General features: G+C 40.1%; 1 protein-coding gene across 4 annotated transcripts in view; it reads left to right on the plus strand.

Annotated features, from left to right (window-relative positions):
- Positions 1-21,603, plus strand: part of TMEM245 (transmembrane protein 245) — a 105,083-nt gene that overhangs the window by 49,199 nt on the left and 34,281 nt on the right. For all 4 annotated transcript variants that reach the window (XM_017498556.1, XM_017498558.1, XM_017498557.1 and 1 more), the window contains 3 exons: positions 4,322-4,412; positions 11,813-11,911; positions 13,895-14,026. In XM_017498556.1, the coding sequence (XP_017354045.1) occupies positions 4,322-4,412; positions 11,813-11,911; positions 13,895-14,026 (322 nt within the window). The remainder of the gene's footprint in view (positions 1-4,321; positions 4,413-11,812; positions 11,912-13,894; positions 14,027-21,603) is intronic.

A 21,603-nucleotide genomic window follows, 5' to 3' on the forward strand; every position in this document is an offset into this window, starting at 1 on the left:
AAAAAAAAAAAAACCGAAAAACACAGTTCTCTATATCTATAAAATCATTTTGAGAATGATAGGTAAATCCAGTCATGGAGTATGCAGCCTTTTGAGATTAGCTTTTTATTGCTTAGCATAATTCTCTTGAAGCTTATCCAAGATGTTTTATGTATCAAGTTTGTTCCTTTTTATTGCCGAGTAATGCTACATTTAGGAAGGTTTTTTGTTTTTGTTTTTTTTGAGACCAAGTCCAGGCTAGAGTGCAGTGGTGTGATCTTGGCTCAATGTAACCTTCACCTTCTAGGTTCAAGCGATTTTCGTGCCTCCCAAGTAGCTGGAATTACACGCATGCACGCACCACCATGCCCAGCTAATTTTTGTGTTTTTAGTAAGAGATAGGGCTATACCATGTTGGCCAGGCTGGTCTTGAACTCCTAACCTCAAGTGACCCACTTGCCTTGGTTCCCTACAGGAAGATTTTTTAAAGCTGCTTAGAGTTGGTGATTCATGGAAGGTCTGATTGTTTTGCAGTAGATAGGTGGGGATGGAATTAGAAATAGTAGCAGTGGGCATGAGTGGTTTCCTGCAACTCTTAGTTCTCAGTAGATTCTGTCAGGAGGAGGGCAGTTGACCTTGTGGGGGATTCATGTAGATACCCCTATTGGAGAAGATACAGTTAAAAATAAGTCCAGATGTATTTTCTTCCAACTTGGTGTATGTTTTGTATGGCCTGTGGAGTCCCTTGACTTCTGCTGGGTGTGCTCTGTGAGCTGGTGGGTAAATTAGACGGATTAGGATCATCTTAGTGGAGCTCTAAAAACAATGAGGTTGAAGCACATCCTGATTCTTGTCTTGAGCATTTCTGTTAGTCTGGAGCTCATTTTCTGCTTTTCCGTGACTTGTCTCAAGCCTGTTGATTCATGCATCTCAGGACCCTCATTAGGAGATGGCACTGAAATGGTTCTCAGTTGCACTTATCCCTTTGCTTGGGAGAAACGCAGTAGGCTAAACTAAGTTGTTTTTAATCAGGGTTGTTCTCTTGGTAGGCCATAGGTGATAGAGATTAACCTTTACCCAGGAAGGTGAGGGCAGAGCAGTCTAACCAGTAGGGCATTGGTGTCTGCTGTGGGATCCTTCTTGGGTAAGTAGGGGTTAGTGATAGGCCAAGGCAGTGAATCTCCAAGGGCAGAGCTCTGTTCAGGGGCTGTAGGGGTGTAAGGCAAGAGTATAGCCCAGCTAAGGTGGCTGTCGTGTTTCTGGCCCCATGTCTCCTGAGGGAGGCTCGGATTGAGCCAGTGCTCCTACCTTGTCCCCATAACAGCTCCTCTCATTTGTTGCTCTTAGGAAGCCTGCGTGAGTACATTGGGAAAGTGTTTTCACAGTGGCCAATAAGACATTTTCCCAGGCCCAGTAGACATTTGTGAATCATTAAGGATCTATCCAGATACCTCTATGAATCTTAACACTTTTTTTGAGACAGAGCCTCACTCTGCCACCCAGGCTGGAATGCAGTGGCATGATCTCTGCTCACTGCGACCTTGGCCTCCCGGGTTCAAGTGATTGTCCTGCCTCAGCCTCCTGAGTAGCTGGGACTACAGGTGCACGCCACGATACGCAGCTAATTTTTTAAATTTTTAGTAGAAATGGGGTTTCCCATGTTGGCCAGGCTGGTCTCAAACTCCTGACCTCAGGTGATCCATCCCCCCTCAGCCTCCCAAAGTGGTGGGATTACAGGCGTGAGCCACCGAACCCAGCCCATCTCCACACTTTTGAATAACACTATAGGATAGTGTTATCAATATATCAATATAATACCAATATATCAATATAATATCCGTTATAAGTTAGGTACCATATAAGATATTTTCAATTACCATAATTAAAAATATTTTGGGAGGCCGAGGCGGGCAGATTATGAGGTCAAGAGATCAAGACCATCCTGGCCAACGTGGTGAAACCCCGTCTCTACTAAAAATATAAAAATTAGCTGGGTGTGGTGGTGTGCACCTGTAGTTCCAGCTACTCAGGAGGCTGAGGCAGGAGAATTGCTTGAACCCAGGAGTTGGGGGTTGCAGTGAGCTGAGATCCCACCACTGCATTCCAGCGTGGGTGGTAGAGTGAGGCTCTGTCTCAAAAAAAGTGTTAAGATTCATAGAGGTATCTGGATAGATCCTTAATGATTCACAAATGTCTATTGGGCCTGGGAAAATATCTTACTGGCTACTATGTATTGTGCCTGGCGACAGAGCGAGACTGTCTCAAAAAAAAAAAAAAAAAAAAATTTAGGAATCCTTTCAAATTGTTGATGAATTTATAAATATTAGAGTAATTTAAAAGATACTTAAATTAATTTCTCCTGTATCACATTTCTGTTTAGTGATTCAGATTTTCTGTTTATATCCTTATACTGTAAATTAATATGTTTGTGTCTCTAAAAGTTTGAAATTTTGTCTTGCTGAGAAATTTTTTTTTTTTTTTTTTTTGAAATATCCCAGGCTGGAGGGCAGTGGCATGATCTTGGCTCATTGCAACCTCTGCCTCCTCGACTCAAGTGATTCTTGTGCCTCAGCCTCCTGAGTAGACTACAGTTGTGTGCAACCATGCCCAGCTAATTTTTGTATTTTTTAGTAGAGACTGGGTTTTGCCATGTTAGCCAGGCTGGTCTTGAACTCCTGGACTCAAGTGATCTGCCCACCTTGGCCTCCCAAAGTGCTGGGATTATAGGCATGAGCCAGCATGCTGGCCTTGCTGAGAAATATTTGAATGGACTGAGGAATTTGCCAAAAAGTTTCACAGATACTTTATTTGGAGTGCGGGACAAACTGGCTAATACTTAAGATTCAACCCACTACTGATTTGATGGTCTTTTTAATTTATTCAAAAGAGCTCTTATTTTTTCTGGTTAAAGACCGCTTTCCTAGGCACCATGACTTGGTGGCTGTCAGTGGCAACTGACTTCCTCTTTGTGACCATCTTCCTCATACACAGCACTTACTTAAAGCTACTGTGAGTTAAGGATGTTGCTCATTTGATTTTACCTAACTGACTCTTTTATGTTAGATTTGTAGGATGTGTCATTTTTGGGCCTCAGGAAAGTAAATGACTAGCTTCTGCTTGCCTTTACCTTTTGGCTTTACTCCAGAATAGTTGAAATGAGGACTGTTACATTTCTGAATGTCAACATCGCTAGTGTATAATAATATAAGGAACAGTTTAGAGAATACATGAACATATTTTCTCTTGTGGAAAACATTAGGGTTGTGTAAAGGGTTCTTGATTAAGGTATATGGTGCAGCCTGCTTAGTCAACAGCAAAATGAGGAGATCACCTCTCACTGCACAAGTAAAGCTTGTGGACTGTAGTTCCTTGCACAGTTGGAACTCTGTTCAGGAATTCTGTCTTTTAAAAGATCTTTAGCAGATAACCAAGTCGAGAATAATGATTCACCTTCTTCATTTTCTGCATTCTTTCTGACTTCTTCACTTCCTTAGATCAGTGATTCTTAAACTGTAGCATGCATCAGAATCACCTGCAGGGCTCTTTAAGATACAGATCACTGGGTCCCAGTCCAGTGTTCCTTTTTCAGTAGATCTGGGTTTGGGCCCCAGGTTTTTCATTCCTAACAGGTTTCCAAAAAGTTCTGATGCTGCTGGTCTGTGGACCCCACTTTGAGAACCCTGTCCCAGATGCTGAATATCCCAGTCCCATGAAACCACTTTCTTTGATGCCAAATAAGGCAGGTGACTTAGGACATGTGAGCAGAGAAATCATGCAGAGTAGAATAAAAGGGAGTTTGTGGGGAAAGTGGGTCTGAAAGCTAAGGAAAGACTGACGCCAGCAGCGGTGGCTGACACCTGTAATCCCAGCATTTTGCGAGGCTGAAGCAGGTGGATCACTTGAGGTCAGGAGTTTGAGACCAGCCTGACGAACATGGTGAAAACCTGTCTGTACTAAAAATATAAAATTAATCAGGTGTGGTAGTTTACGCCTATAATCCCAGCTACTTGGGAGGCTGAGGCAGGAGAATCACTTGAACCGGGAGGTGGAGGTTGCAGTGAGCTGAGATCATGCCATTGCACTCCAGCCTGGGCAATGAGAGCAAAACTCCATCTCAAAAAATAAAATAAATTAATTAAAAGCTAAGGAAAGACTGAAAGAACATCCTGAATGTTAGAGAGTTAGACCAGTTAAACCTGGACGTCCTGCTCATGATACTTTGGTATCTTGTGTATTGATATACTTAATCTATTATGGATTAAGTATAACAAGTTCAAAGCATTGGTACACTACACAGAAAGTGTACTTTTTTCATTTTTTTTCTTTCTATGTTTTACAATAGTTGGCTTCCTGAAGCTCAGGTAGTCCAAAGAGCCCTGAATTCTGCAGCCAACAATGTGTACCAGTATGGACGAGAATGGATAACTCACAAGGTAAGGGAACAAACTTTCTTTGTCTCTTTCTCTTTTCGCGGTCTTTACTGGTGATTGCCTCTTGCTTTGATAAACATAAGTAGAAATGCTATTCACAACATTAAACAGGCTTAAATAAACAGGTAAGCAACATAGAGTTAAATCTTTTGAAATATCACATTGAATAGGGGTAAAAAGCAGCCTGAACAATTTGAGAAGTTGGTCATCTAGTTTTTCAAGATAGATCTGATTAACTACTTGTGAGTTAGGACAGAATGATCACTTGGTTTGGGTTGTCAAATGAGGCTTTGTGGAGAAAAAGGTATTAACACATATTAAATCTTGTCTGCTGATAACTATCTTTGGCAGTTTCCAGTTAGTTTCATTTAATCGTTTTTTTTTTTTTTTTTCGTTAACTGTTTCTAAGAAGCCTGCAGTAAGAATTATTTTGCCTGCTTTGCAGATAAGGAAACAAGACTCAGCAAGGCTGAGACAATTCCCATTGGTCATGTAGTAAATTGCAGAGCTTGGTTTGAAACTGAAGCTTAGCTCCAAATACTTTATTTCTACTGTAGCGTGCTTGCAGTGTGTGCCCAGAACTGGATTAAGTGCTTTGATGTGGCAATTGAGATAGACCTTGAAGGAATGGCAGATCAAGGAAGAGTGGATTTTAAGAAGAGTATCTGTGTGAGCCAACGTGCAGAGACAGGAATGTGCTTGAAGAGATGATCAAGATGCTGAGACAGGAGTGTGCTTGAGAAAGTGATCTTGACTGAAGTGGAGAGAGCTTTGTGAAGAGGAAATGAAAGATAGAGGAAGAGACAGCACAGTTAAGGATTAGATTTCACAATATGGATTTGGGATATTCTTTCCCTCCCTAGTATTGTGTATAGGAATAAAGGTAATTTATATTTTAATATACTGAAGTAATTAGGATTATGTAAGAATTGACAAGATTTGTTGCAGTGAGACTCGTGCCTAGAAAAAAAGTATTAGTATGTGATTCCATATTCAAAATTCTTTAATAAAAGGTGAAAGATTTATATGATCTGAAGAGAAATCAAAACATACATATTCAAAATTCAAAAACAAAATCTTAAAAAAATATTATGGAAGATACACTGTATACACATGTATGGTAATTTAATGTAAAGATGGAATCATAGTGAAAAGTTGAGAGAAAACTTAGTTATTGATTTTCTTGGGTCTATCCCCAGTAACTTAATGGTTACATGACAAGTGTTTTAAAATAAGTGTAATGTAAGTATGTGGATGCAGATCCCAGAACTATCATAGAAGGAAGATCCAGCCATTGCAGAAGTCTTTTAGCCTTCTAGAAATATTTTATTTTGCTGAAAGTATAGCATTTAATTCTTGATGTATCTCTTTGGGAGCAATTTTTATTCTGGAATTCCTATGTTTTTGGGAAGAGGATAATGACAAGGAACTTTGGGTAGCTGGAGGAATGTGCCTTAGATTTTAAAGATGTAAATTTTAAATTACTTAGAGAAAAGATAAGTTTGAAACCCTTTGCCCACAATTATGAAAGGGAAGGCAGCTGAGCAGTCATAGGCATTGATAACAAAAATTTTAAATATTTGCTATTCTGATTAGAAGACAGAGATAAGATCTAAAAAACAGTCGTTCCTCAGCTGATGAATGGATAAACCAATGGTATATATATATAATGGAATATTATTCAGCTACAAAAAGGAATAAAGTACTGATAAATGCCACAGCATGAATTAACTTTGAAAGCATTATGCTAAGTAAAAAAGGCTATTTTAAAAGACCATACATATATATTTTATATATATATATAATATGTATATATATATATGTTGATATATATATTTATATGACTTCATTTATATGAAATGTCTGAAGAGGCAGATGTATAGAGACAGAAAGTAAAGTAGTGGTTTCCAGGAGTAGAGAGGATTGGGGACAAATGGGAGAGTGAGTGCTAATGGGCATGGGGTTTACTTATGGGGTGATGAAAATGGTTTAAAATTGTGGTTAATTTTAAAACAAAACAATTGAAGGATTTTTTAATGGTTATATAACTGTGAATATATTAAAAAACCATTGAATTGTGTTATATCTCAATGAAGTTGTTAACAAAAACATTGAAACTGCAGGGATAGCTCAGTAGAGCATCAGATCTTATCCAGCTAACAATCATGTAAGAACTGGGTCATAAGAGCCTAAGTCTAGAGAGGGCTAAAGGTAGGAAAAAATGCCATGCCCACAAAAAGAGTTTTTTGGGATGTGTTTAGTTACGAACAAAGAAGGTTTCTGCCTGTCTGCTCCCAGCCTACTTTGTCAGCCTAATTGCCTACGTGTCTTACATATTGTTTGTGGTTCTACCCAGACTTCCGAGTTTGCTTTCCTTGCTGAATGTCCTTGTGAGCTATCCCCTCTGCTTAGCATACTCCTTCTGAGATTCCAAGAAATGGACAGCAAGGGCTGGGCGTGGTGGCTCGCGCCTGTAATCCCAGCACTTTAGGAAGCTGAGGGAGGCAGATCACAAGGTCAAAAGATTGAGACCATCCTTGCCAACATGGTGAAACTCCAACTCCACTAAAAATACAAAACTTAGCTGGATCTGGTGGCACATGCCTGTAGTCCCAGCTACTTGGGAGGCTGAGGCAGGAGAATGACTTGAACCTGGGAGGTGGAGGTTGCAGTGAGCTGAGATTGCACCACTGCACTCCAGCCTGGTGACAGAGTGGAATCCATCTCAAAAAAAAAAAAAGAAAAAAGAAAGCAAGAAAGAAAGTAATGTGTTTCCTCTGTCTCTTTTTCCCATGACCAGAATGAAGAAAAAGGCAGCCAGTCCATAAACATGTCCAGCATTGTTCTCAGTGCTGGGGGGGAAGTTATCACCCTCTCTCTGACTCTCATGAGAGGAAACAGTCATTAAAGATGTTAACAATACAAATTTCAAGTGCTAGTAAGTGCTGTGATGAGGATAATCAGAGTAATATAATACAGGGTGACTGACTGGGTTGATGCGTAAGACAGAATGGCCAGAGAGGGTCTCTGAGAAGGCAGCATAAGAAGATAAGAATGTTGAGAAGGCAGCAATCTGTGAAGGCCTGTGAAGGATTGTTTCAAGCTGAGGGCATAACAAATTCAAAGTCTCTGAGATGATAGCAAGCTTGGTTGAAGGTCAGAAAGAAGGCCGGTGGCTGGAATAGGGAATGATAGAGTGAGACAAGCCAGAAGTTATGACAAGAAGGTGGAATTTTATTTAAGTTGTAAAGGTAAACATTATAGGAATGTAAAAAGACCTGTTTTAGAATGTCGAAAGCTCATTTTGGCTGCTTTATGGAGAAGTAGACAGGAAAGGAGAAGGCAGAAAGCCCAGGTAAAAGGTTATTATAGTCCTGGAGAAACATGTTAGTTACTTGTACTAGGTTTGTAGAAATGGAAATTGAGAACTATGGTCAGATTTGAGGTGCAGTTTTGGGATTATGCTAATAGGAGCTACTCTTCGATTGGACATAGAGTGTAAGGAAACAACAAAATTTTGGTTTGCCTAGCTAGAAGGATAGATGTGTCACTTACTGAGGTAGAAAATACTCAGAGATGATCATGGGGTTTAGGTATCATGGGTAAATAATTAATTGGGTTTGTGGCATATTAAATTTAAGATACCTATTAGGTATTTAAATAGAGATGCCTTGAAGGCAATTGGACACATAAAGATGGAGCTTAGGAGAGAGATCTGGATGGGCTATGGATGCTGAGGTAAGAATCATATGCTACCCATGGGATTAGATGAGGTGGTCTCTTAGTTTGCTAGCATTGCCATAGCAAAGCATCATAGTCTGGGTGGCTTAAACCGCAGAAATTTATTTACTCACATCCTGGAGGCTGGAAGTCTAAGATCAAGTTCTTGGCAGGGTTGATTTTCTGAGGCCTCTCTCCTTGCCTTGCAGGTCACCAGCTTCTCCCTTTGGGTTTATATGGCTTCCTGTGTCTGTTCATATCCTAATCTCCTCCTCCTTTTTTTTTTTTTTTTTTGAGACGGAGTTTCCCTCTTGTTACCCAGGCTGGAGTGCAATGGCGCGATCTCGGCTCACCGCAACCTCCGCCTCCCAGGTTCAGGCAATTCTCCTGCCCCAGCCTCCTGAGTCGCTGGGATTACAGGCACGCACCACCATGCCCAGCTAATTTTTTGTATTTTTAGTAGAGACGGGGTTTCACCATGTTGACCAGGATGGTCTCGATCTCTTGACCTCATGATCCACCTGCCTCGGCCTCCCACAGTGCTGGGATTACAGGCTTGAGCCACCGCGCCCGGCCATCTCCTCCTTCTTAAAAGAGCACCAATCGTATTGCATTAGGGCCTACCCTTATGACCTCATTTTCTTAATTACCTGTTTTTAAATACAGTCACTTTCTGAAGTATTGAAGGTTGGGACTTTAGCATATGAATTTTGTGGGGACACAGTTCAGTCCATAACATGGCCTAAAGGAAGAGTATACATAATAGACCCCTGGAGCACCGAGCTTTTGGTGGTACGAGAAGTGAGCCAGCTGACCAAAGAGTGGCCCATGCGGTAGGAGAACCAAACTCTGTCATAGGAGCTTAGAGAAGAAAATGTTTCAAGAAAGACTTGATCAGCTGTGGCACAGGATCCTGGGATGTCACGCTAGCTAAGCACAGAGAATTACCCCTGACTTTTGTTTTCCCTGAAAAATAGATGAGCTTATTTACCTCAAGTTAGATGGCTCTCAAACAATGTTGTGACTATGCTTCATGCTTGGTTGCCTCTCATCTGGAGAGGCATATCAGGCACCACCAACAGCACTTGTGTTTCAGTGGTGTGCGTGTGTGTCTGTGTGTATGTCTGTGTGTGTAGAGGGAGTCTTGCTCTGCTGCTAGGGCTGGAGTACAGTGGTATGATCTCAGCTCACTGCATCCTCCTCCTCCGGCGCTCAAGTGATCCTACCACTTCAGGCTCCAAAGTAGCTGGAACTACAGGCATGCACCACCGTGCCTGGCTAATTTTTTTTTATTTTTTGTAGAGATGAGGTTTCACCATGTTGCCCAGGCTGGTCTCAAACTTCTGTGTTTATACAGTCCACCCACCGTGGCCTCCCAAAATGCTATGATTACAAGACATGAGCCACAATGCCTGGCCAAATGGCTTTACTATACTGAATATTTTGTTTTCAGTTTACGAATAAATCAATTAAATATAATGGAACAAATTGAACAGATATATTTGAATTGAATATGTCTAGTAACTGGTTCACATGTCCGTAAGGCCAGCATCAAATGGACAAAAAGTAAGAAAATAGATGTTGTAAACTAACATGGGAAAATGGTCACTCTTCATTACTAAAGAAGAAAATACTAAATAATGGCTACATTTCACACCTATTAAATTCTCTAAAAATTAGCCAGTTAGTTCATAAGACTTTGAGGAAATTGGGTCATTTATGTGATTTTGTAAAGCATTAATTGGTATAATTCTTATTATAGAAGTCAGTTTACCAGTGCACAGCAAGAGCCATTAAAATGCTCATTTTTGGCTGGGTTTGGTGGTTCATGCCTGTAATTCTAGCTGGGAGGCCGAGGCAGGAGGATTGCTTGAGCCCAGAAGTTTGAGACCAGCTTGGGCAACATAGTGAGAACTTGTCTCTATAAAAAATAAAAAAAATTAGCTGTGTATGGTGACATGCACCTATGATCCTAGCTACTCGGGTGTCTGAGGTGGCAGGATCGCTTGAGCTCAGGAGGTCCAGGCTTCAATGAGCCATGATCATGCCACTGCACTCCTGCCTGGGTGACAGAGTGAGACCCTGTCTTGAAAAACAAAACAAAAACTCATTTTCTTTGGTTCCAGTACATTTATTTATGTCACAAGTAATACTGCAATGAATATCCATATGTATCCTTAAAAACTGTGTATAAGGATGTTCATTGCAGTGTACTTATACATTAAAAATTAGAATTCATGGCCAGGCGCAGTGGCACTTTGGGAGGCCAAGGTAGGCAGATCACTTGAGGTCAGGAGTTTAAGACCAGCCTGGCCAACATGGTGAAACACCGTCTCTACTAAAAATACAAAAATTAGCTGGGCATGGTGGCACATGCCTATAATTCCAGCTACTCAGGAGGCTGAGACAGGAGAATTGCTTGAACCTAGGAGGTAGAGGTTGCAATGAGAGCCGAAATTATGCCACTTCACTTCAGCCTGGGTGACAGAGCAAGACTCCATCTCACACACACACAAAAAAAGAAAAGTAAAAAAGAAAAAAAAATAGTATTTATTATATATCCTTAGAGTGGGTAATGATCAGCTAATACCAGAACATAATGAACTAATATAAAAGTATTAAAGATGAAGGTTAGTGATGAAGGCTAAAGATTAAATTCTTATAATGCAATAGAAAATATAGAATTCTAAATTTTCTCTATGTAAATAGGCAGAAAGTTGCAGAGGAAATAGAAAAATTGACACAATTGTATTAAGGAAGTGGACCTCCAAATCAGTGTTTGTCCTTTAGAAATTCTCTGGGGTTTTTTTTTGTTTGTTTGTTTTTTGAGACCAGGTCTTACTGTGTTGCTCAGGCTGGAGTATGTTGCGGCGGTCATGGCCCACTGCAGCCGCAACCTCCTGGGCTCAGGTGATTCTCTCATCTCAGTCTCCCAAGTAGCTGGGAACTGCAGGCACGCACCACCACACCTGGTAACGTTTTTGTATTTTTTGTGGAGACGGGGTTTCACCATGTTGCCCAGGCTGGTCTCAAACTCCTAGGTTCAAGCAATCTGCCTGCCTCAGCCGCTGAAAATGTAAAAATTGTTTTTTATATTACCATATGGTTTTAATAATAACTAAGTGGGATAATTATGATAGCCTTCCTCTAAATTACATTGTCTCGGTATACTTGATTTCCACAAACCCGAAGCCAGTCTGATCAATCATAAATGAGACCGAACATCTTTTTTCATGCAAATGGACGGAAGGATTTATGTTTATAGCCAATGTCCTAAAATTTTACTTAAACTTCTGTGGTAATTCTTAATAATAGAGATAAATGTAACGTGAAACATATGTATAATGGATGGGCAATGGAATTACAGGGGAGAGATTTTTCTCTGGACAGGTAAGATCAGGTAAGTCAGCAATCATGGCTTCATTTGTACCATTCTCTGATAGCATGAGGTAGCTTTCTTAGAGACCTGAGAATAGAGCAAAGAAAATAGAAGCAAAAAGATGAGAGAGGAAATTTACTGGGAATACTCAGGACTAGAGTTTAAGAAAAGAACATAATATGGCTAGAGATAGTCTGGAACATTTTTGTTTGATTTGGAACAAATGTAAATACCCACCATATGTTAATATTACTGTATTGTTGCCTGAAATACTGTACCAGGTTGTATCTGTGTTTTTTTCTAGCTCCATAAAATTCTAGGAGATAAGGTGAACAATACTGCTGTAATTGAAAAGCAAGTACTAGAACTTTGGGACAGACTGTATCACTCTTGGTTTATAAAGGTAAGTTACTTTTGCCGAGGTTTTCTGTTGTAAACTAATAAAGCCCTTTTACTGACTCATTAACTAGATAGGATTGTATTTTATTCATCAAAATTTTAAAACTGCAAAACCTGAAGCCTCAGGTCATTAAAAGTCAGTGTGAGGTGATGGGTATTGTCCCTAGCAGAACCTGCCTATCTCTGGTGCGTTGGTATTCTATTGTTAGTCTGCTGTCATCTAAAAGTTTAGAGATCTTTCTTTTAGTTTTTATTCTTGTTTTTTGAGACAGGGTCACGCTCTGTCTCCCAGCCTGGAGTGCAGTTGTGTGATCTCGGCTTACTGTAACCTCCGCCCCTTGGGCTTAAGTGATCCCCCTGCCTCAGCCTCCCCAGGATTACAGGTGCACGCCACCATGCTCAGTTAATTTTTTGTATTTTTTTGTAGAGACGGGGTTTTGCCATGTTGCCCAGGCCATCCTATACACTAGATCTGGCAGGGCCTGTGGGCTAGCAGGAACTGTGCTGTGTATAGAGTGGGCAGAGTTGGTGGTGGTTTTTCTCAAAGTTGATGTAAGGAGAGCAAGTGTATATATAAATCTTTTAATGTAGGATGGAGGGGGAGGAGGGCTGATTTTAAATTTGAATTTGTTGCTTAGTGACTTGTTTGGGATTATGTACTCTTTCTTTGGGATGAATTGAGGGAATGGTGTTAGTTTTTGTAGACTTCAAAGACTTGGGAAAAAATATTCAGGGAATATCTAGGTGAGTATCGTAGATTTGATCCCAACTGCTGAAAAACCAGATAATAAGAAAGGTGTATCTATTTCTTTTGCTAACTCTGGGGCTTGTACTTAAAGACAAATAGCTTTTACTGCCCCTCATACCTCATGAGGTTTATTTTACAGTAGAGCAAGGTCAGTGTTTTATAAGCGTAGGTTTGTTAAGTGGTTAAGTACAGTTGTCCCCCAGTATTATGGGTGATTGGTTCTAAGACACCCTACTGGTACCTGGTACCAAAATTCAGGGGTGCTTACGTTCCTTGTACAAAATGGCATATTTGTTGGCTGGGTATGGTGGCTCATGCCTGTAATCTGGCTGTTTGGGAGGCTGAGGTGGGAGGATCACATGAGGCTGGGAGCTTCAGACCAGCCTGGGCAACATAGTGAGACGCCATCTCTACAAAAAATTAGCTGGGTGTGGTGGTGTGTGCCTGTAGTCTTAGCTACTCAGGAAGACTGAGGCGGGAGGATCACTAGAGCTCAGGAGTTGGAGGCTGCAGTGAGCTATGACCACACCATTGCACTCCAGTCTAGCCTGGTGACAGAGCAAGACCCTGTCTCTCAAAAAAAGGAAGACAACATTCCTACCATCATGCCTGGCTAAATTTTAAATTTTTATAAGGATGGGGTCTCACTATGTTGGTCTTGAACTCCTAGGCTCAAGTGATCTTCTTGCCTTGGCCTCCCAAAGTGCTAGGATTATAGGTGTGAGCCATTCTACCTAGCCCTTATCTCTTTCAAATTTAGTTATTCTTGTATCTCTGCCAGTGTCTTCCAGATAGACGAATTCTGTTTACTGCCGTACTCTTGCTTGTTATATTCTTCTCTCCTCATTTTCCTTATCTTGTATGGAAAATTAGAAAGATGAGGAAAAAGCAAAGATCAAGAGAAAGGTGGAAGGCCCAAAAACTTAAAAAAGAAAAATGAAAGTCAATGCTGTGTTTAGTGCGTTGTCGATACTGAGGAATAAGATGTGTTTGCAAATGTATTTAGGAGGGAAGCAGAGGAGCAAGACTTAGACAGGGTACCTAGAAGCTAAACAAAAGATTTTTATATTTCGGGTCTTTAAATGAAGTTCTTGGCTGATTTCTTACATGATGCAAAGTTGTTCTCCTTGCAGTACTTACTGAAGTGATTAAGGAGAACTGAAACAAAATGGGACATTGATACTTTCTGTTTTTTAGGTTAAGATGGGAATTTCATGTCTGCACTGTTTTATTCCATAGAATGTAACACACTCTGGAAGGCACAAAGGACAGAAGCTGCATGTCAGTCGTCAGAATAGCTGGCTGGGAGACATTCTGGACTGGCAGGATATCGCTTCCTTTGTTCACGAGAACATTGAGACATTTCTTTCGGTAAGAAATAGTATTTATAAAAACAAACTCTAATTGCAGTTTTCTTTATACACTTTGAGGCCTCAGTTATCCTGTTTTTAACGTAACGACATTTACAGGTTTGAGAACTCCAAATGGACTAGGGTGATGTTCAAAAGCCACAGGCCTCAGATGTCACCCCCCTGGTATTTGCCCTGTGGTTGTAGAGTAGCTGAGAGATGCTGAGTCCTGAGGTATGTGAGTGATGCTGTGGGCTGCCAGATTCTCAGATAGAGATCCCCATCCTCCCGCTAGGATGACCAGAATGTCTCCAGCTGGACTACTAGGGAGGGACCTGCCTATGTGGTGTGCGAAGATCCTTGACCAGATGGAAATATGGTTCCAGTTACATTGGAGGGATGGAATGTGTTGAATGAGTAGCTTGTACCATCCCACCTAACCTCCCACCATGCACCATCACCTCTGCCGTCTTGCAGCATTCCTAAGTACTAACTACTCTTCCTCATTCTGTAGCATATTTTGTGAGGTATCCTTGGCATGTTGAATTTCACAGAGAGCAATTTTCTTGTGCATAAACTTGTTTCTTTCATCAAGTGAACAAAAATTGATGTTTGCAGTACTAAATTTTTTAAAATTAACTAATTAATGTTTTTGAGATGGAGTCTTGCTCCGTTGCCCAGGCTGGAATGCATTAGTGTGACCTCAGCTCACTGTAATCTGCACCTCCTGAGCTTGAGGGATTCTCCTGCCTCAGCCTCCCAAGTAGCTGGGATTACAGGTATGCACCACCACACCCAGCAATTTTTTTTTATATATTTTTAGTAGATACAGGATTTTTCCATGTTGGCCAAAACTAGTCTCGAACTCCTGACCTCAAGTGATCCTGCCTGCCTTGGCCTCCCAAAGTGCTGGAATTATAGGCGTGAGCCACCACACCTGGCCTAAATTTAATTTTTATCAAAGTAATACATGACCATAACTGAAAAGGCAACAACACTGAAAGATTTTAATTAAAAAACGGCAGTGCCCTGCTGTATGCCTTCCGATTTCCCGTCTTTTTCTTCAGAAACAACTGTCAGTTCTTTTAGGTTTCCCTGGGTATTTACCTCTGAATTTTTAAAATAATATTTATGCTGCTCTTTCTTTGTTTTGTAGTTTTAGATGTTATCTTTTGGCTTCTTAATGTGGAAGATGAAGGCAAAGATGTGACCTTTTTCTAAGTCCTTCAGTGCTTTCTTATACCTCCCTTGGGGTTGTCTTACGACTCCTTTGGCCCCTAACTCTGTCCTTAAGGTCACATTCTCCCCTTCTTCCTGTTCACCTGATACAGCTAAAGCAGCTTGGAATTAAATCTAGAAATTCATGTCCTAACATTTTAATTTAATTTTATGTTTTTATGTAATAGAGACAGGGTCTTGCTATATTGCCCAGGCTGGTCTTAAACTCCTGGCCTCAAGTGATCCTCCTGCCTCAGCTGTCCAAAGTGCTGGGAATACAGGCATGAACCACCACACCTCGCTGTTTTTGTTTTATGTTTTTGATAATTCCTTTCCTCTATTTCCTCTAATGTAGTGGTTCTCAAAACTTTTTGGTCTGATTGCATGTTAGTTGTTCAGTAAATAATAACATTATGTGTGAATATGAATAATATACTTTTTGTTTGTGGAAAAATACTATTTTCTAAAACCAAAAAGATTTAGTGAGAAGGGTAGCTTTCTTTTACATTTTTGCAAATCTGTTTCATGTCTGGATTCTCATGGATGCTCCTGCGTTGAATCTATAGGAATATGTTTGTTTTGATTGAAGTATTATGAAGAAAATTCAACCTCACAAAGATATGTCACTGGGAAAGAGAGGTGTCTTTTAATAGCGTTTTCAGATAATTGTGGCTATTCTTCTTTGATATTACCCAAAACTCAACAAGTGGTTTTTTTTTTTTTTTAAGTCGAGACTGAGTCTTGCTCTGTCGCCCAGGTGGGAGTGCAATGGCACGCTCTTGGCTCACTGCAACCTCTGCCTCCTGGGTTTGAGCAATTCTCATGCCTCAGCCTCCTGAGTAGCTGGGATTACAGGCATGCACCACCAAGCCTTTCTATTTTTATTTTTATTTTTTTTGTATTTTTAGGAGAGACAGGGTTTTGCCATGTTGTGCAGGCTGGTCTTGAACTCCTGAGCTCATGTAGTCTGCCTGCCTCAACCTCCCAAAGTGCTGGGATTACAGGTGTAAGCAACTGTGCCCAGCCAAAAGCTCACATTTTATTAACAAATACTATCAGTTGTTTTCTTTGTAGAGACAGGCTCACCTTATTCATCTTTGAGAAAATTTCTGCCAGATATCAAGTCTGTCAGTCATTCTTTTATGCAGAAATGGTGATTAGTGAAAAGATCGACTAGTTCAACTCCCAATTCAATCATACGAGCACTTTTTCCTCCAACGACTGTCTCACTTCGGTAAGCAGCAGAGGTGCTTTGTCACACAGAATATTAATATTAGACAGGCACTAAAGGGTGAGTATTTAATACAATTAATAACTTTTACTGCTCCCTAAAGAACATTCTTAAGTGAAACTGGTGCTGAGTTTATGGTGAGGAAGAATACAGTGAACACTAACTAGAACAGTTAGGTGTCATGCCTTGAGTCCTGCACAAGACCCAGCAGTTTCACTTGTGATTGATTACTTTTCACCATCAGTGCAGATGTTAACACGTTGAAAAGGTACATGTTTGAGTAAGGAAATAGTTTTGTCCTCATAGACCCCGAAAAAGATCTTGGCAACTGTAGTTGTCCAGTGGCCACGCTTTGAGAACCACTCATCTGACTTTCTGACTAAGCACTGTCAGTCAGATGTTGGGCCTTTGACATGGATTCCTTAATTTTGAAAGCTTCTTTTCCGTTTTCTCTTTCCCCTGAGAAATAGCTTCAGCTTGCCTTTGAAACCGTGATTGAATTTTTTATTTCTTCTATCATACGAGTGGTATCAAACAGCTCTTTCTTCTGAACCATCCTTTTTTATTTAAGAATATTACCAATAAAATATTTAAAATGTCCTCTGCTCTCTGTTTGCTCTGCGTTTCTTTAGTTTGTTTTGCTTTCTCTTTTGTTACATGTCTGGTGATCCTTGGCAGTGTGTTCCTTTTTAAGAGTGCAACACTAAAAACAGCTGGGAGGTCCTTGCCAGTTCAGCCTGTAGAAAAGCCCATGAGTCAGTCAGCAGGCTCCACCCAGTATCCTGGACCTTCCAGTTGGCTCTTTAATGCCAATGCATACACAAAATTGTGTGTCATCTAATAATACCTTTGAATGTTTGCTTTCCCCCCAAATTCAGGTATGCTAACTAAATATATTGAGTCCCTTTTTGTTTTGTTTTGTGCCTGTAGTTGAATTTAAAAGCATCTGTTATTGATGAAGTGACATAGTTGAATCACATTAAGACAGATGATAAAGAAAAATGATTAAATTTTATAAATTCCTATGGAAAGAGAATAGGCAGTTTTTGAAACTAAAATAACAGTTTTGCCATGTAGTCCTCCAAAAAGACAAGTAAAATTTCTGTATGCCTAAACGCATTTATACATTGAGTAATGGACAGTTCAAGGAATAGATGGTTGTTTAGTAGTTTTTGTATCAAATATTGTGCTAGGCGCTTAATATTTTCTAATTTAATTCTCCCAGTGGTTCTGCAAAACTAGTATAATGCCTTCATTTTAATAACAAAAAACAGGCTCAGAGGTGTTAAATAGCATGGTAAATAACAGTTGATATTCAAATTCAGTTCATCTTTCACTGGGTACAGAGGCCAGACTTTTAATATAATATTGTGTTATCTTTCAAACTGTATTTCATTTTCTAGAGAACTGAACATTTCTTAGTCTCATGCCTTTACATTTTTATTTGCTTTCTTTTGTTAGGATTTTTGGGGGATATTGTTGTAAATAGGTGGCTTAATTTCAGTCTCATTCATGAAATCTTCCCAGTGTATGTCAGAACACATTGAGGTCTTTCTACTTTCAAACTCCTTTTGCATTTATTGTTTTCACCTTTCTTTTGATACCTGAACATATTTTACATTCTTTTTCCATTTTCGACACTTCAGTGTCTATACCTAATCTTCCAGACTAGACATTAAGTTTTTGGAGGTAAAAGGAATCTCATTTATCACTACCTTAGAATTTAGTATGGTGTTAGGTCCTCAATTAAACTAATTAAGAGAAGCACGTTAGGCAGTAGTGCAGTGGTTTAACTGTGGCTTACTGCATCTTGGACCTCCTGGGCTCAAGCCATCCTTCTGCTTCATCCTTTTGCTTCTTCCTTCTGAGTAGTTGGAACTGCAGGCATACACCACCACACCCAGCTGAGTTTAAAATTTTTTTTGTGGAGATGGGGTCTTGCTATGTTGCACAGGCTGGTCTTGAACTCCTGAGCTCAAGCTATCCTTTCACTTTGGCCCTTGCAAAGTGCTGGGATTACAGGCATGAGCCACAGTGCCCAGACAATAATTATTTTTGTATTTAGAAGCATAGTGGCTGAGTCGAAATGGTGTTTTGAGGTCACCGGACTTATCTCCCTTCCTTTTAGATAGATAAAGATTGGAACTAGAAAAGGATAGCAGAGCTCACGTGGACCATCAACCCCAGGCTCCCTCTGGACCCTCTTGAGGCAGCCAGAGGTGGCTCAGTTCTGCCAGGAAAGGCATTTTCTCTTATTTAGACCTCTGTATCCCAGCAATATCCTGTTCCTCTGTTTTTCTAAACTATTACCTTTGAATCTCCTTCAGTGGCTCCATAGAAGGTGGGCTGATGGCTCTTAATAAGCACTAGGAAACCAAATTAATAATCAAAAGGTTGTTTGGTGAGCGGTAGACTCAGAGTAAAGGGCTACATAGCCACTGGAGGTGGCGAGGCCTTGTTGGTCAGTTCTTATCCACAGTAGAGATCACCTTTCATGACCACATTGCTTAGTTGGTTCAGTAAGTCTCTTGGGCTTTTCATAAGTTTCATAATGAACTCTTTTTGACATTCTTCCAGTACTTAACATTGCTATTGTTGATTAAAGTGATACCAGACCTGCCTCATGTTTTCCACTTCTTAATTGGCATCCTTTTTTTTTGAGACAGAGTCTCACTTTGTCGCCCAGGCTGGAGTGCAGTGGCGTGATCTCAGCTCACTGCAACCTCTGCCTCCTAGGTTCAAGCAGTTTTCGTGCTTCAGCCGGCTGAGTAGCAGATTATAAGTGTATGACACTACACTCAGCTAATTTTTTCTATTGTTAGTAGAGATGGGGTTTCACCATGTTGGCCAGGCTGGTTTCAAACTCCTGGCCTCAAGTGATCTGCTCGCCACGGTCTCCCAAAGTGCTGGGATTACAGGTGTGAGCCACCATGCCCAGCCTGAGTTGGGATATATTTTGTCTGCATAAATCTGTTCTGTTTTCAGAGTTTCACGGGCCTTGCTATTATGCCTGCCTTTATCCATTTTCTCCTCTCTAAGCCTGGCATATAAATTAAAACCACTTTACTTTAAGGATTTAGTTAATATTCTGAAAATGTTTTTTCCTCTATTTTCTCCGGTTGATTCTTTCAAGTAAGAAGGGTTACTTGATTGTTGTTGGAGACTACCAGTCTAAAATTAATGTATTCAGTTAATTTCTTAAGAATTACCACAAGGTATTTTCTCTGAGTGCATGCCTGAAACTATTTAAATTTTTTTTTTAATAAAAATTCCAAAATGACTGAAGCTGCAAAAAGAATGCTTGTCAGAATCACAAGTAAAGGCATTGTTGGCTTGTTTCTTAGAACCGATGGCATTGTTCATTCATTCTTTATCCCACGAGGTCAAGTAGTCAATCTTGCATATTTTTGTAGGCATTGTGAAACATTTTCAAGATTTTATGTGAGGAGTTTTTGTAAATGAAACCAGCCTGCCAGAGCTCTCTTATGAAACTGAGCTGAGGTTTGCAGGAAATGGTGAGGGCAACAAAATATGCCTTTATAAATGGTACATCTGAAGTAGGAAAGGAATGGAGAGGACTTTTCATAGAACAGATGGAATAACTTGAACATATGACAAAAACCAGAACTGCTGTTTTGGAAAGGGCACCAAAACAAAAATCAGATGTTGTGAGTTCTGTCCCGCAACATCTGAGCTCTGAGATCTAGTTCAACTTGTTAGCTTTGTGCCCTTGATCAAGTTTTTTTTTAAAAATTGTGAGCTTCAACTTACATAACTACAAAATGAGGTAATATCGTCTGCACTTCTCTCATGGCATTGTTGTGAAGTTTATGGAAGCATTTTAGAAATGGTAATGGAAGGCCATTGGTAATGGTAATTTTCTGGTCATTTTGCTTCTGTATTTTTCATAAGAGGAAGGATAGTCCACTTGGGAAGAATAGAACAGATATCATAATAAGGGGATTTGAGATCGTAAATGAAACGTGCAGGTGTGCTATAGATATTGTATCTCCTTTATTAATAATATATATGAGAAACCTTACTCCTGATATCTGGTTCTAGTGAATGTGTAGGTGACAAATCAGCTGAACTCAGTAGACCTCGATATACTGATCATTGTCTCAAGAAAGATTTTTGGCCTCAGAGCACTGCTCTTGTCCCTGTCTGTTCATTGCTTTTATTGTGATTTAATGAAGTCATTGAGGTGATGCTTTTTATATTTGTAGATGGGTCTAAGTTGGAAATGGCCAGGGTGGGGGCTAGACAGCTTATAAAACACATACTGGAATTTCACTTAAGATCCTGCAAGATAAATATAACCACAGGTTGTACTCTAGCATATCCTCCTGTAGGTAAAGTCATGACGTGTGTCACATAATAATATCTCTGTTAACGATGGGGCACATAGACAATCATGGTCCCATAAGATGATAGTACTGTATTTTTACTGAACCTTTAAGATGTTTAGATATACAGATACCTGTGTTGTGGTTGCCTGTGACATTCAGTACAGTAACATGCTACAAAGTTTATAGTTTAGGAGCAGTAGGTTGTCCCTTACAGCCTAGGATGTGCCAGGCTTTACCATTTAGGTTTGTATCGGTATACTCTATGACGTTTGCAGGATGAAATTGCCTAATGACACATGTCTCAGAATGTGTCTCCATCATTAAGTGATGCATTATTATATCCTCTGCTTGCCATTTCTACAAAGCTACAGTGATTTTTTTTTTTTTTTAGCTGGAGTCTTGCTCTTGCTGCCCAGGCTAGAGTGCAGTGGTGCATCTTGGCTCACTGCAGCCTCCGCCTCCTGAGTTCAAGTGATTCTTCTGCCTTAGCCTCCCAAATAGCTGGGATTACAAGCATGCACCACCACGCTTGGCTAATTTTGTATTTTTAGTAGAGACAAGGTTTTATCATGTTGGTCAGGCTGTTCTCCAACTCCTGACCTCAGGACATCTACCTGCATTGACCTCCCAAAGTGCTGGGATTACAGGCATGAGCCACCATGCCCCACCAATTATATATAAAATTTTTTAATCCTGCTTTTTAAATTTAGCATTATATTGTAAAATATTTTCCCACATTATAACAGAGATGTTTTTAATGGCTGTCTGTATTATTTGGTTTGGATTCACCATTTTCTTACT

This window comes from Cebus imitator, unplaced genomic scaffold (genome assembly GCF_001604975.1).
Source record: "Cebus imitator isolate Cc_AM_T3 unplaced genomic scaffold, Cebus_imitator-1.0 Scaffold244, whole genome shotgun sequence".
NCBI lineage: Eukaryota > Metazoa > Chordata > Mammalia > Primates > Cebidae > Cebus > Cebus imitator.